Here is a 14,715-nt window from a genome sequence, read left to right as displayed (position 1 = left end):
ACTTGAATGGTTTAGATTTTTCATACAAAAGGATTTTCCCGTTAATTCCCGTTCCCGTGGGAATTTCGGGAATTCCTTTCTTAGTGCACCTCCACGGTACCTAAGGTACCTGCATGACAAATTTCAAACGTCTAACTTGAATGGTTTAGATTTTTCATACAAAAGGATTTTCCCGCTAATTCCCGTTCTCGTGAGAATTTCGGGAATTCCTTTCTTAGCGCACCTCCACGGTACCTAAGGTATCTGCATGCTAAATTTCAAATGTCTAACTTGAGTGGTTTAGATTTTTCATACAAAAGGTATTTCCCGCTAATTCCCGTTCCCGTGAGAATTTTGGGAATTCCTTTCTTAGTGCACCTCTACGGTACCTATGGTACCTGCATGCCAAATTTCAAACGTCTAACTTGAGTGGTTTAGATTTTTCATACAAAAGGATTTTCCCGCTAATTCCCGTTCCCGTGGGAATTTCGGGAATTCCTTTCTTAGTACACCTCTACGGTATCTAAGGTACCTGCATGACAAATTTCAAACATCTAACTTGAATGGTTTAGATTTTTCATACAAAAATATTTTTCCGCTAATTCCCGTTCCCGTGGGAATTTCGGGAATTCCTTTCTTAGTGCACCTCTACGTTATCTAAGGTACCTGCATGCCAAATTTCAAAAGTCTAACTTGAGTGGTTTAGATTTTTCATACAAAAGGATTTTCCCGCTAATTCCCGTTCCCGTGGGAATTTCGGGAATTCCTTTCTTAGTGCACCTCTACGTTATCTAAGGTACCTGCATGCCAAATTTCAAAAGTCTAACTTGAGTGGTTTAGGTTTTTCATACAAAAGGATTTCCCTTCACTACTCTGCTCCTATTGATTGTAGCGTGATGAAAAGTATACTATGACCTGTCCAGGAGTGTGAAGAATAATTGTACCAAGTTTCATTAAAATCCGTCCAGTAGTTTTTGTTTCTATAAGGAACATACAGACAGACAGACAGACAGACAGACAGACAGACAGACAGACAGACAAAAATTTTACTGATTGCATTTTTGGCATCAGTATCGATCACTTATCACCCCCTGATAGTTATTTTGAAAAAATATTTAATGTACAGAATTGACCTCTCTACAGATTTATTATAAGTATAGATGACTGTAAGTCGCTAAGAGTAAGGGAGAGAACGCGCAGATTGTATCTCGCTCGCTTTTACGCTTTATGCGGCACACGGTAAGAATGTCAAAAACTCGTTTTACTGTTTTTTTTTGACGTGACTTATTGTAGATTTGCCACAGATGGCATTATCTACTTGGCCGGACAAATGGGGAGCGCTGAAGGCTCTCACAACGGTTAGTCGTTTTACAAAGAGACTACACGTTGACGTTATCGTACACGCGCATCTGTGTGTGTGACGACTGACACCCTTATTAATATATTATGATTGAAGACTAAACTACGACCGAGGGGGGTGGGGGGGGGTGAGGTAAACCTAGATCAGCCCCTAGGGGAGCGGAGAGTTGTCGTTCTATACGTAGTATTATTCCATATTGTACGGTGACTAATGATGATCATCGATGATTACGTGTATTTGCAAAGTGTTATACAACTGTTTATTAACTAGGTGTGATTTGCGTAAGTTACATAAGTATATCTTATTATAGCACTCAACAGCTCAGTGATAATTGTTACGATCATTTTTACGACAGCAAATCTTTGTGTTCCTACTTCGCGGCTTATCCAAAATGGTATACCTAACCTTGGACAAATTATATTTGCTTTACCGAAATAAGTATGACGTGTTTCCTTACAAGTATTCATGCAGTGCCACGTTGGTAAATGATGAGAGAATAAGGAAGTATTAATGGGGAAGGTACGTGACTTTCCGTGTAGAATCTCCAACAGTCTCTTGTTGTCCCTGGTACCGGACTTTTCCGGGTGAGAGCCTTCAGCGCTCCCCATCTGTGCTGCCAAGATTGCCATCTACAATAAGTCACCAATGAGTTACTAATTTGTGTACACTTTTTTATTATTATTTTTATATTTATTTATGTACACTCTAATTCTATTAAAGTAATTTAGTATGATACTATAATTTATGTACACCATTAACACGTATTTATGGAACACGATGTTCGTGCGTCATCCATCAGGGTCCACATAAAACCATCGTCGTGGTTCACGCCGCGACTTGTGCATCTCAGGACGTCCACCACCACCTTATGATCATTTCGACAAACATTATCCGTCATGCTTTATATTGTAATTGTTTTGTGGAAATTTGATATGATGTTGTCTTGTTTTTGGGTGTGGCGCCCTTTTATAATAAACTATTTCTATTCTATTATATTTAAATTAACACTTTCACTGTGTATGAACCACATTACGAGGTAATAAATTTGAAACTCATACGTGCATGTCCCATAATATAATGTGTGGGGCACATTTTTCCTTGGTATACTCGTAGTGTGTCTATGTACATAAATTCGTATATACGTAGGTACGTTTTGATTTTCTGCAATTGATTTGTGAAAATTTTAAATGATGTTATTTTCGTGTTTTTGTGTGTCGGGCGTCCTTTTATAATAAACTAATCCCGCTATATTACATAATATTCAATCTCCTATACTTAAAGGTTGCCTGGAAGAGATTGCTACTTAGCAATAAGGCCGCCTATTGTACTCATTCTATTTCTCTTTTGTTTTGTATTTTATTTTTTCCTGTTTGTGCAATAAAGTATTTGTTATGTTATATACTATTTCTATTTCTTATTCTTTCCTTCTTTCTGCTCGTAAGTAATTTATTCCAAATTACTTTTTAACATTTATATGGTAAAACTATCGGCGAAACCTTCCCCAATTTCTATTTAAAAAAATTGCGTCTTTTTAATCCGGCCGGATAGCATCCATCCACCATCGAAGTTAGATAGCAATATTTCACAATCTGTAGTTGGGAGCGAAATGAAATTTATGTAGTGTAAATCCAATCAACTTGTTCATGCCAAAATGTATCATAATAAATATGTATCAGACTCGAACACACTACAAAAATTCAATTTTGTGAATGAAATATTCAGATTTTATAGATGCTGTCAGATATAACTACTTACAGTGAGTAGGTACAGTCATATCAGTCTTCAGTCGGCTATTATTAGATGGGTAATCATCATCACCAGCCCATTAACGTCCCCACTGCTGGGGCACGGGCCTTCCCTATGGATGGATAGGGAGATCGGGCCATATACCACCACGCGGGCGCAGCGCGGATTGGTGGCTATTAACGACTACTAATGCAGCCGGGACCAAGAGCTTAACGTGCCGTCCGAAGCACGGAGGAGCTTGAGATGAAAACTTTTTTTTGTGGTCACCCATCCTGTGACCGGCCTTGCGAAAGTTGCTTAACTTCAACAATCGCAGACCGAGCGCGTTTACCGCTGCGCCACCGAGCTCCTCAATTAGATAGGAATATTAGATGGGTCTTAAACATAATTGGCGAAGAGTGGGTGTATGACTTTACACCTCTGCCTACCCCTTCGGTGATACAGGCGTGATGCTGTGTTATTGCCACTGGTTTAATAACACATTATGATTTATTAATTGCCGTGGTCCAGTGGTTGAGCGTTTGGCTAACGATCCGGAGGCCCCGGGTTCGAATCCCGGTGGGGACATATCACAAAAATCATTTTGTGATCCCTAGTTTGGGTAGGTCATTACAGGCTGATCACCTGATTGTCCGTAGGTAAGATGATCCGTACTTCGGAAGGCACGTTAAGCTGTTGGTCCCGGTTACTACTTACTGATGTAAGTGTAGTCGTTACATGAGCAATGTCAGGGGCCTTTGGCGACTCAGTAATAACCCTGATACCAGGGTTGATGAGGTTGGTATTCTGCCTCACAACCCACACGATAAAAAGACTCACGCGTTCTCCGAACAGGCTCTCGTGGGCTTGTTTTGACGTTACTACCCTACTGCTAAACAAGGATCAAGAACAACTGGTATACTCGGACGCGTGCGTGCCATTAGTCAAGATTAGCAGTTTATTGGGCTCACGAGAGAATTGGATCATTATCCGCTTCAGGGCAAGACGATAGTGACCCGTATTTGTCTTACTGTGGGGTTTGTTCATGAGGTCTTTTCCTTGTTAGTTTAAGGCTTGTGATACGGAGCATCTGTCAGGGTGAAAGTAAATTTTCCTGTTGAAACTAAGTATTGCAGTGGTAGTAAATTTTGTCTGTTTAAAAGTGTAGGAAATGTTTTTCTCCCCTTTTTTAGTGTGTTTATCATAGAATAAGGAATAAGTAATAATATTACTTATTATGTATCTTAGATAGATAGATAGATAGATAAAATACTTTATTGAGCACAATGGACACAAAATACAGAGATAAGGACAACATATACAGAAAAGCACAACAGGCGGCCTTAGGCGGGTTTTAGTTATTAGGTTTAAGACAATTCATTAACATCTTAATAATAATATTAAAATTTTAACAAATAGGCTGTTAGTGACATCGTAGCGAATATTGAGGGGGATGATTCAGACCATGATTCTGAGTTCTAAACACCCACTCGGCTATAAAAGTAAGACGTTGTGCTTGTGGTAAACAACAGGGGCGGTTTTTTTTATTTTGTTTGTGCTTTTCTTTTGTTGCATATCTACACTTTTAGTTTAGTAACCTCCAAGGGTCTATTGAAATTATTTGTTGGTTGTGGGTTTGTTGTTATTATTGATTTTGTTTAAGCCTAAAAAATATGCTTTAACTCTCTTTTAAATTGCTGTGCCCAATCCGGGTCCATATGTGTTACATACCTTATATTACCAACCTCCTACCATGTGGAACGCAATAAATGATATGATATGATATGAAAAGAAAAAACCTTTCCCAAAATTTTACTTGTATTTTTTAATGTAATTTTTAATTATGCACATACTTATATACATACATAAAACCACGCCCGTAAGTCCTAACGGGGTGGGCAGAAAAAGAAACTTACGTGAATGGTAATTTTGACACAGGAATTATATTACAACGTGATTAAGTAGACGTTGAGTCATTTATTTTAACCGACTTCAAAAAAAGGAGATCTTTTTATTTTATGTAAGTTCTTATTGACATAAATTACATAGTTAAACAACCTATAACATTTTCTCACTATTGCGCACAGACTTCCCCTGTTTCTTGGGGATCTACTTATTACGTGAAAATTTCAAATTTCCGTCATAAATAGTCATAATACACCTACAAAGCAGTCAAAGCCAAAAGTGCAAGTTTGCCCAACAATTTCAAAACGACTGCGTCATTCATTCTTATTACCTACGAGGTTCGTGACAGAAGTTAGTGATGTAGGTCCTTAAAAACCATTAAGGAAAGTGTAAAATCGACAAATGTATTATACAGGAGCCGGTTGGAGGAGGGTTCAGTTGAGAGCGTTGAAAGCTCTTAGAAATGTCTCCGTTAGAAAAGGTTCTGATAGCTGTGTCCTTTACTTCTATCCTTTTCTGTTGCTCAGAACCGTTATTTGCTAGAGCGAGAGAGGACGACCGCACGCGGCAGAACCGACGAGGCGATAGCTTCTCTTCCCCGGCTATACAGGTCGTGAGAAGCTGCAGTAGTCCGACCCTTATTATGTTCTTTATTAGTTTTAATATTTACGATAGTATCCGCGTTGAATATTTTTTGGATAGTTTTATAAATAGCGGAACTTCGGAACTACAAAATTAGGAACAAACACTTCTTCCACTCTCATCAAAGTCATGTATAAATAGTGATGATTATGGTAAAAAAAAATATCATCGCCGGTTGGTGTCACCACATTTAGATTAGATTGTCTTAAGGGCCCTCTACGTGTTGGCTTCGGCCCCACGCACGCCTTTAAGTCTGGGACTCCATAGGCTCGAGATGTGGAATCGACATGTCTACAAATAATAATATAAGAAACATTTCGTGTCAGCCAATATGGATCCCTAGTGGCATCTTATAAAAATAATCCATTAATAAAAAAATGTTACATCATCGACTAGTGACAAGAAAAATCTAGGAATCTGGGGGCATCGGAGTGCCCCAGCCAAGACTAGCAAAGCGAAGCGTAAGGGCAAAATATGTGGCTTGATCGTTTCGCTACCATCACATGAGCGTAAAGTGAAAAAAACTATTTTATGCCGTCACCATGGGCAACTTTATTGACTGTTCATTGCCATTCTGTTATGACAGTTCTTGTAGGAACGAAACGGACAAGCCCCATATTTTGCCTAACGTGTAGAGTTTGTAAACATTGGGTTTGTATATAGTTAGCCCGTGTAGAGTTAGAAGCTTGGCTCTACATAAGATCTGATAACTTTTAAACATTGTGATCGATCTTCTTTTTCTATCGTGTGGATTGTGAGGTGGAGTACCAACCGCATAAACCCTGGTGTCAGGGTTACTATTGAGCCGCCAAAGGCCTCTGACATGACTCGTGTAACGACTATTTACTTACATCAGTAAGTAGTAACCGGGACCAACGGCTTAACGTGCCTTCCGAAGCACGGATCATCTTACTTCTAACCAAACTAGGGACCACAAAGTAATTTTTGTGCTATGTCCCCACCGGGAATCGAACCCAGGACCTCCGGATCGTGAGCCAAACGCTCAACCACTGGACCACGGAGGTTGAGATCGATATGATCTCGTCTTGGCAAATTTTACATGAAAATGTTTTTGTTGGGATCATGTTTAGGTTTTTACACTACTGCGTAAAAACCTAAATGGTTGGTTGGCTGGTTTTTACAGTACCAAAATCTGCTAGATATTTATTTGTATTTCCTTGAGCTTTTTGCCGAAATATATTTGATCGTCAATGAAATGATTGCGGCTATTCACGTCGCCCCATTAGGTACCTTTGATTGATACAGTCTCGCAGAGGAAAATATTGTGCGATCGAGATTTTGTAAAGCTTCATAAGTCAAATCATGCCGTCTATTCAATTTCTCTGATTGCTAAAAGGGAAGAATCATTATTGTTTGCCCCTTAAGCACTTTGTACGGAAGTATATTTCTTGATTTTGATTTTGACGTTCACAATTTTATGATTTTACTAGCGATCCGCCCCGGCTTCCCTCGTGTGCAATGCTGAGGAAAAACTGAAATTATTTACGACATCACATTAAAAACCTCAAAAATAACAATATTATACATATAAACCTTCCTCTTGAATCACTTTATCTATTTAAAAAACTGCATCAAAATCCGTTGCGTAGTTTTAAATATTTTTGCGTACATATGGATATAGGGACAGAAAAAGTGACTTTGTTTTATACTATGTATTAATGATAAAACATCATCATCTCCCTAGCATTATTCGTTTTTCACAGGGTCCGCTTACTTAACCTGAAAATTTGACAGGTCTGGTTTTTACAGAAGCGACTGCCTGTCTGACCTTCCAACCCGCGAAGAGAAAACCAGCCATATAGGTTAAGTTACATATGGAATCAACAGTTACATCGTATCAACAGTGGCTGCAAGTTTTCTTTGATTACTTGTGGCTCTGCCCACCCCATTAGGGATAACGGGCGTGAGTTTATGTATGTATGTATGTACATATGGAATGTGGGTTTCCGCACGATGATTTCCTTCACTTTCACATAATAATTTACGATCCAAACATCATTGGTTTAGGCATGTGCTGGATTCGAACCTGCGACTTCAAAGAACGTAATCTAAGTACGTTTTCAGTAAAAAAAATCTTTCATATCGGTTGTTTCCTAAAGGTTTTTTAGTATTAAAATACTCTGAATACTACAACTCTATACACAAGTTTAAACACTTCTATGACCTCACAAAAGGAGTACCTAAGTCCTTACCGCTTCAGTATTCTCGATTCCACTCGCGTCCAAACCGAAACGCGAAGCCCCCTGCCAAATCCTGGGATTTAAAACCGATTGAGATCACTGTATACTATTACCGGTCAGTTATTTTAGATGGAATTGGAATGAAAGAGCATTGCATTGGAAAGAGAATTATCGTACTTACATGTCCCATTATGTAAAGATTTAGTACGATCTATTCTAAACCGGCGTGGGTGTATGAAACGATTGATAAATGTGGAGGAAGCAAGAGAAATATGTCAGGTTCGAAGCAAATGGAATTCCATAGTCTCCGCTTACCCCGGTGGAAAATAGGCGTGCATTTATGTATGTATGTATCGTACATTTCCCTCAGATTGCGCTGGTTGCTTGACCAGACTAATTGCAAGCGTCGAGAACTCTAACCCGCCAATGCAATTAAATACACAACTCAAGAACTCCTCTTTGCCGCCAGGGTCTTCGAGTGACGACAGTCATCGGCTCTTTCGGGACGTGCCTGGGCGCCTGGCTGAAGGTATTCTCCGTGCCCCAGGACATGTTCTGGCTGGGCTTCATGGGCCAGACAATCGTGGCCATATCCCAAGTGTTCATCCTGAACGTGCCGCCGAGACTGGCTGCCGTCTGGTTCGGAGCTGATCAGGTGTCTTCGGCTTGCAGCGTCGGTGTTTTTGGTAACCAGGTAAGATCTCGCCCATATGCAACCCGTTTGACGTGTGCTGTTAACTTAATTCTGTCGGGTTATTGGTCAATATAAAATATAGAAACGGTTTTTTAAAATTTCTGCCTAATTTGACGTGTGCATAAATTATATGCCTGTCGATTACCCGTCCCTTTCTTTTTCAGCGGATAAGAAAATGACAGGTATAACTTAAAATAAAATTAGATGGTGTGTACAGGAATCAGTACCATTAAATGCTTGCATCTTCGGTTAGGGAATAAACAACTCACCGCGAGGTCGGGAATGGGTTTTCAAATCACCACAAACTTGCCAGCTTAATGGCTTCCCGATATTCTTGGAAACTAATCAACGATAAATGAGATTTTTAATGAACTGAAATGAAAGTTAATCGGAAATGTAAGATAGTTTATAGACTAAATCTCGGTGTTTTTGTAGACGTAGGTAATTGAAAACTGGGGGGTTGAAATAGCCACATCGCAGCAATTCATCTAAGAAAGCAATATTGCAATTTGACATTTGCGCATATAAAAGTAAGTGCGCAATGCAAACCAATGTCAAATAGCAACATTGCTTTCTTAGATGAATTGCTTCGATGTGGCCATTTTAACCCCCCAGGATCATAAAAAAATGCAGAACCACAAATCGCTACTTACTACGACGCTAGATAACTAAGATGGACAGTACCATGACACCATGACAGCATAAAATAAGGGTTATTTTTTACCATATTAGTACGGAATGGAATGATAATTATATTCTACGTATAGAATGGACCTGACTGGACACTCTCCACTCCGCAATTTGTGTCGATGCCGAGCTAGATTTACCTCACCCCCGCTGGGTCTCACTTTACTCTAAATGGTCGTAATCTGTTAAAGAGCAAGGGAGCGCGCACAGACTGTCCGTCTCACTCGTAGTTACGCGTTAGGCGGCACACTGTAAGAATGATTATTTTGTAAGGAGTGTCCAGTCTACGAGAGATATTCAGAAGACATCAATGCTAATTAAATAAACGGCCACGAATCTTCGCAGGCTTCCTACTCATTAATTGCTCAAAGGAAATTTTCCCAATTCCGAGTCTAATGAAATGAAAGATCTGTACTAAGTTTGCGATATTTTCATATCAAATAACGAGGTCGTGATAAAAGTGTTGTTGCCTAGCGCTAACGAGATCTCATTAAATTTTTAGTTTTACCACTAGACTTTTTAGAATCTACTTTATTTGCGATCTCAATTTAAATTGGAAATGTTACTTTATTGCATACAAGCTTTTTTATAATTACTTCTTCTTCTTCTTATCGTGTGGGTTGTGAGGTGGAATACCAACCTCATCAACCCTGGTGTCAGGGTTATTATTGAACCGCCGAAGTCTCCTGACATGGCTCATGTAACGATTACTCACTTACATCAAAAGCACGGATCATCTTACTTTCGGACAATCAGGTGATCAGGCTGTAATGTCCTAATTAAACTAGGGATCACAAAGTGTGTGTGTGTGTGAAGATGTAGTGGGCTGATAGAGATATAAGCGTGTTATGTCCTCGAATACGAGCTTATATTGTATACATACATTTTCCTCAATCAGTGCCGTGATCACAATCACAGCCAGACCCCTCAACCTCGTACAAATTGGATAAACGCTTCCGACTATTATAGATCCTGTGATCCTATAGTTAACACTATGCTTTATTACTCGCCCGCTTTCGAGTTGTGTACCAGCTGCGAATTGGAGATAACTGCTATTAATATATTATATTACTTACATACAACAAAAACATAACATCGCACCTATATCATTATAGATATCACATACATACATACATAAACTCACGCCTATTTCCCACCGGAGTAAGCAGAGACTATGGAATTCCATTTGCTTCGATCCTGACACACTTCCCTTGCTTCCTCCACATTCATCAATCGTTTCATACACGCACGCCGGTTCAGAGTAGATCGTACTGAAACTTTTCTAAGGACATCTCCAATTTGGTCAATTCAGCCTTCTAGGTCTTCCTCTGCCTGCCCTACCACCAACCTTCGCTTTATATACTGCTTTCGTATTTCTATTTTTATTGAGCACCAATTGTTTATTTATTTGTTTAGAAATCAAAACTCAGAATCATGTATTCAACGTAATTATCATAGATAAACTTGTTGAAGGTCAATTTAACATTTTCGAACCTACGTCATTTCGCAAGGTGTTATGGCTAAGGAGAAGAAATGACAAGAAACTGTAACAGCAACACATCTTTTAAATAAATGTAGGTATACTTACATTTACGCGCTCGGTCTGCGATTGTTGAAGTTAAGTAACTTTCGCAAAGGCCGGTCATAGGATGGGTGACCACAAAAAAAAAAGTTTTCATCTCGAGCTCCTCCGTGCTTCGGAAGGCACGTTAAGCCGTTGGTCCCGGCTGCATTAGGAGTCGTTAATAACAACCAATCCGCACTGGGCCCGCGTGGTGGTTTAAGGCCCGTCTATCCATCCATAGGGAAGGCCCGTGCCCCAGCAGTGGGGACGTTAATGGGCTGGTGATGATGATACTTGCATTACAAGTTATTTAATAACTTGAGGAACACATTTAATACCAGGCATTTTCATCATTTAGGTAATAATTCATCTTATAATAAGCTTTTATACATAAAGTAAGCTACAAATGAGCTTTAAATTTATTTTTTGGCAAATTCAAAATAGTTTCGTATTTTTAGAACAGTTTTACTACTGCTCTAACGGAACAATGCGTATTTGAAACTTAAACTGACAAATTTAATAAAAAAACTTGACTATTGTAATTAATAATACAATCTTACGTTGAGGTTAAGTCATGATCATAATTTAAGAGCCACGCTCTTGTCGGTGTAGCATTCTCCATGCTACTTTTAGGGCGGTATTAATAAACTAATCTCAGCTTCGAGACTGCCCTCAAGATCATGTCAATGCGCTAGTTCTCATATAAAAACAGGGACTTTAGCATGATCTTGAGGGCAGTCTCAGCTGAGATTAGTTTATTAATACCACCCTTAAACTAACTACCTACTACTTACTTACTACTACACTTTTACTTTTTTTTTTACTTTTTTGCTTTCTTTTTTGAGCTTAAGTAACAAATGGAAAATCGCATAAACAAGTTTAATGGACACACATGGCATATGTCGGGTACAGGGTTGTATAATGTACAGTCATGAGCAATATAATGTACCCACTTTAGGACTCTGTCGCACTAACATATTTGACATTTAGTGAGACTTACAGTTCAATTTGTCAAAAAAGTCAATGTGACATGGTACCAAAGTGTATACATATTAATGCTCGTGACCGTACACACCCACTCCTCGCCAGCTATATTTAAGTCCCATGTAATAGGGACGAGCATATTTCCATTAACCGGGCACAAATCCTGGAAATCTCGCGATATCAATTATCCAAACATGGATTCCAACTCATAAAGGCTATTTTAAGTTGAAGGATTGATTTCTGGAATCGGCTCAGCATAAAATTAAGCAAAATTAAAAATTTTGAAAAAACCCACGACGGTAAAAATCTCATCGAAAAAGAATAAAATAACCCAAAACCCCCGACTTAACCCAATTATTATGTAACGAAATATTATAATACACTTAAAAATACTTTCTAAAAAAGATTTGATATCTCGAGAAATCAGTAATAGATATAATTTTACCATAATACATAACCGAGGAATATCCGTCGGGGGCTGCCTTTTCTATATGAAATTTCAACAAAAATTTAATCATACTCATAAGTGAGTTTTATGTCGTCGTTAAACATCTACAATACTTCAATAATTGTATTCACGTCACTAGAAAAACTTTAGCTGGGTTAATGGCAGCCCCCGACGGATATTCCTCGGTTATGTATTATGGTAAAATTATATCTATTACTGATTTCTCGAGATATCAAATCTTTTTTAGAAAGTATTTTTAAGTGTATTATAATATTTCGTTACATAATAATTGGGTTAAGTCGGGGGTTTTGAGTTATTTTATTCTTTTTCGATGAGATTTTTACCGTCGTGGGTTTTTTCAAAATTTTTAATTTTGCTTAATTTTATTTCAGACTTTTTAGAGAGCATATACTAATTATAATCTATAATGTGTAGGTAAGATCTCGCAAAACAGTAACTGTGATTCATCCTACCACATAATATTAAGTTCCTTATTAAATATTATACAGTTGCTTTCTGTTTAAAGTTACTTCTATAACACTCATCTTAGAACATGCACCAATCACCCACAAACTCATTCCTGAAATCCGCATTAAAATCAGACAATACGTTTTAATTTTAATAATATTGCAATATAAACGTTTCACACTAATATAGCAGCCCCCCCTAGTGAGTTAATATCATAAGACTTATCTTAGACCATGCACCAATCAACTACGAACCCATTGCTGAAAACCGCATTGAAATTGGACAATTCGTTTTAATATTATTATTGTAATACTATTTTTCACTAATATTGTAGCGCCCTCTAGTGAGTTAAAGACATATTTTTTATTATTTGAGAACATGCATTAAGCTACCACGTACACATTGCCGAAAACAGAATTGTAATCGGACATTTCGTTTTGATTATATTGCAACATTGTTTTGCACTAATATTGTGGCACCCCCTAGTGGGTTACAGCCATGACACCTGTCTAAGAACATGAACTCATCAAACACAATCCCGTTATTGAAAACCGCCTCAAAATCGGATCATTAGTTTAAAAGATAGGTGGTAACATTACTTTGCACAAACGCACACACAAACATTTCTCACCCTAAACGCATATACCTGCTCCGTTCCGTCTTAGGAAATAAATGTAATTAAAATTATACTAACCGTAATCAACAACACTTTGCTTTACTTAATACTACCTGATTATTGAGTGATGGGTTCAACTTTATGAATTAAATGAGGATTAATTGGATGAATTTGATTCGCTTGACCACACAATCCATGTGTCACTTATAGTCGATCTTGATTTTTCTTTAATCTTCGCCAATCACTTCGTATTAATTTAACTACAATTTATTGTTTATGATCTTCTCTGATATGACTTTTTACTGATTTTTAAGGGATTTAGGTAGCAATGAAACAGCACCGTGTTCGACGTAATTACGTGTAATCAATAGAACCGAAAAAAAAAGCCTGTCAAAAACAATTAACTAATAAAAACTATTGCAAATAAATTGCTATTATAAATTGAAGAGGCGTTTCCAATAATATTGATTCTAAACACTAATATTGTGGCGCCCCCTAGTGAGTTACAGACATGACACCTGTCTAATAACATGAACACATCAAACACAAACCCGTTATTGAAAACCTCATCAAAATCGGATCATTAGTTTAGAATATAAGTGTTAACATTACTTTGCACAAACGCACACACAAACATCTCTCACCCTAAACGCATATACCTGCTCCGTTCCGTCGTGGGTAAAAAGCGGTAAAGCCGCAAAATCAAGAAAGACCAGACCCTTCGGCGAATCGAACGAGTTGTGAATAAATTGGGAGATCCGTAATTTATTTCTGAGCCCGATATTGTTATGTTGGTATCTATGCATCCGCGGAATCTGGGGGTTGAAAAGGTATCCTGTATACCATGGTATAACAAAACAAGGTATGCTCAAAAGTGACAACTAACATGTTAAGGTTAGCCGCGCTGACGTCATCTCACCCTCCGCTGCCATTTTGAAAAAAAAAATACCCACGACTTACCTACGTTTCTAATTTACTTTGCAGGGCAATTTTGAACTTTTAGTAAAAGATTTACTTATAGTTTTAGTGATTTTTATATATATGTGTCAAGTGACTGTAATTAAGTACCTACATTACTCAGTAATTCGCCTAATTTCCAATAATAAAATTTAAGTCGTTGGAATGTTCGAGATACCAATTTATTGGTAACACTCATGAAATACTTACGTCATAAAACGGCTATCAATGGCGACTTTTCATGGAATTGAGCATACTTCGTCTTGTTATACCATGCTGTATGATCATCAGCAATATCATGTACTTACCCACTTTAGAACCCTATCGCACTATCATATTTGACATTTAATGAGACTTACGGTTTGATTTTTCATGTTACGTTAATGTCCTTTGAAGTACACAACTTTTCGAAATAAATAGGACTCGAAAGTTTAATAGGCAATCGCAAAGAAAGCTGAAAAAATCTATAAAATCTTTTTTAGTGT

The 14,715-nt window shown here is 38.0% G+C and overlaps 1 protein-coding gene across 5 annotated transcripts in view; it reads left to right on the top strand.

Moving 5' to 3' along the window:
• Nucleotides 1-14,715, top strand: part of LOC126373762 (uncharacterized MFS-type transporter C09D4.1) — a 104,460-nt gene that overhangs the window by 76,270 nt on the left and 13,475 nt on the right. For all 5 annotated transcript variants that reach the window (XM_050020063.1, XM_050020047.1, XM_050020055.1 and 2 more), the window contains one exon: nt 8,282-8,506. In XM_050020063.1, coding sequence (XP_049876020.1) covers nt 8,282-8,506 — 225 coding nt within the window. The remainder of the gene's footprint in view (nt 1-8,281; nt 8,507-14,715) is intronic.

Source organism: Pectinophora gossypiella, chromosome 2, assembly GCF_024362695.1.
Source record: "Pectinophora gossypiella chromosome 2, ilPecGoss1.1, whole genome shotgun sequence".
NCBI lineage: Eukaryota > Metazoa > Arthropoda > Insecta > Lepidoptera > Gelechiidae > Pectinophora > Pectinophora gossypiella.
The sequence above is the reverse complement of the archived record's forward strand: the minus strand, read 5'-3'. Positions and strand labels throughout refer to the sequence as shown.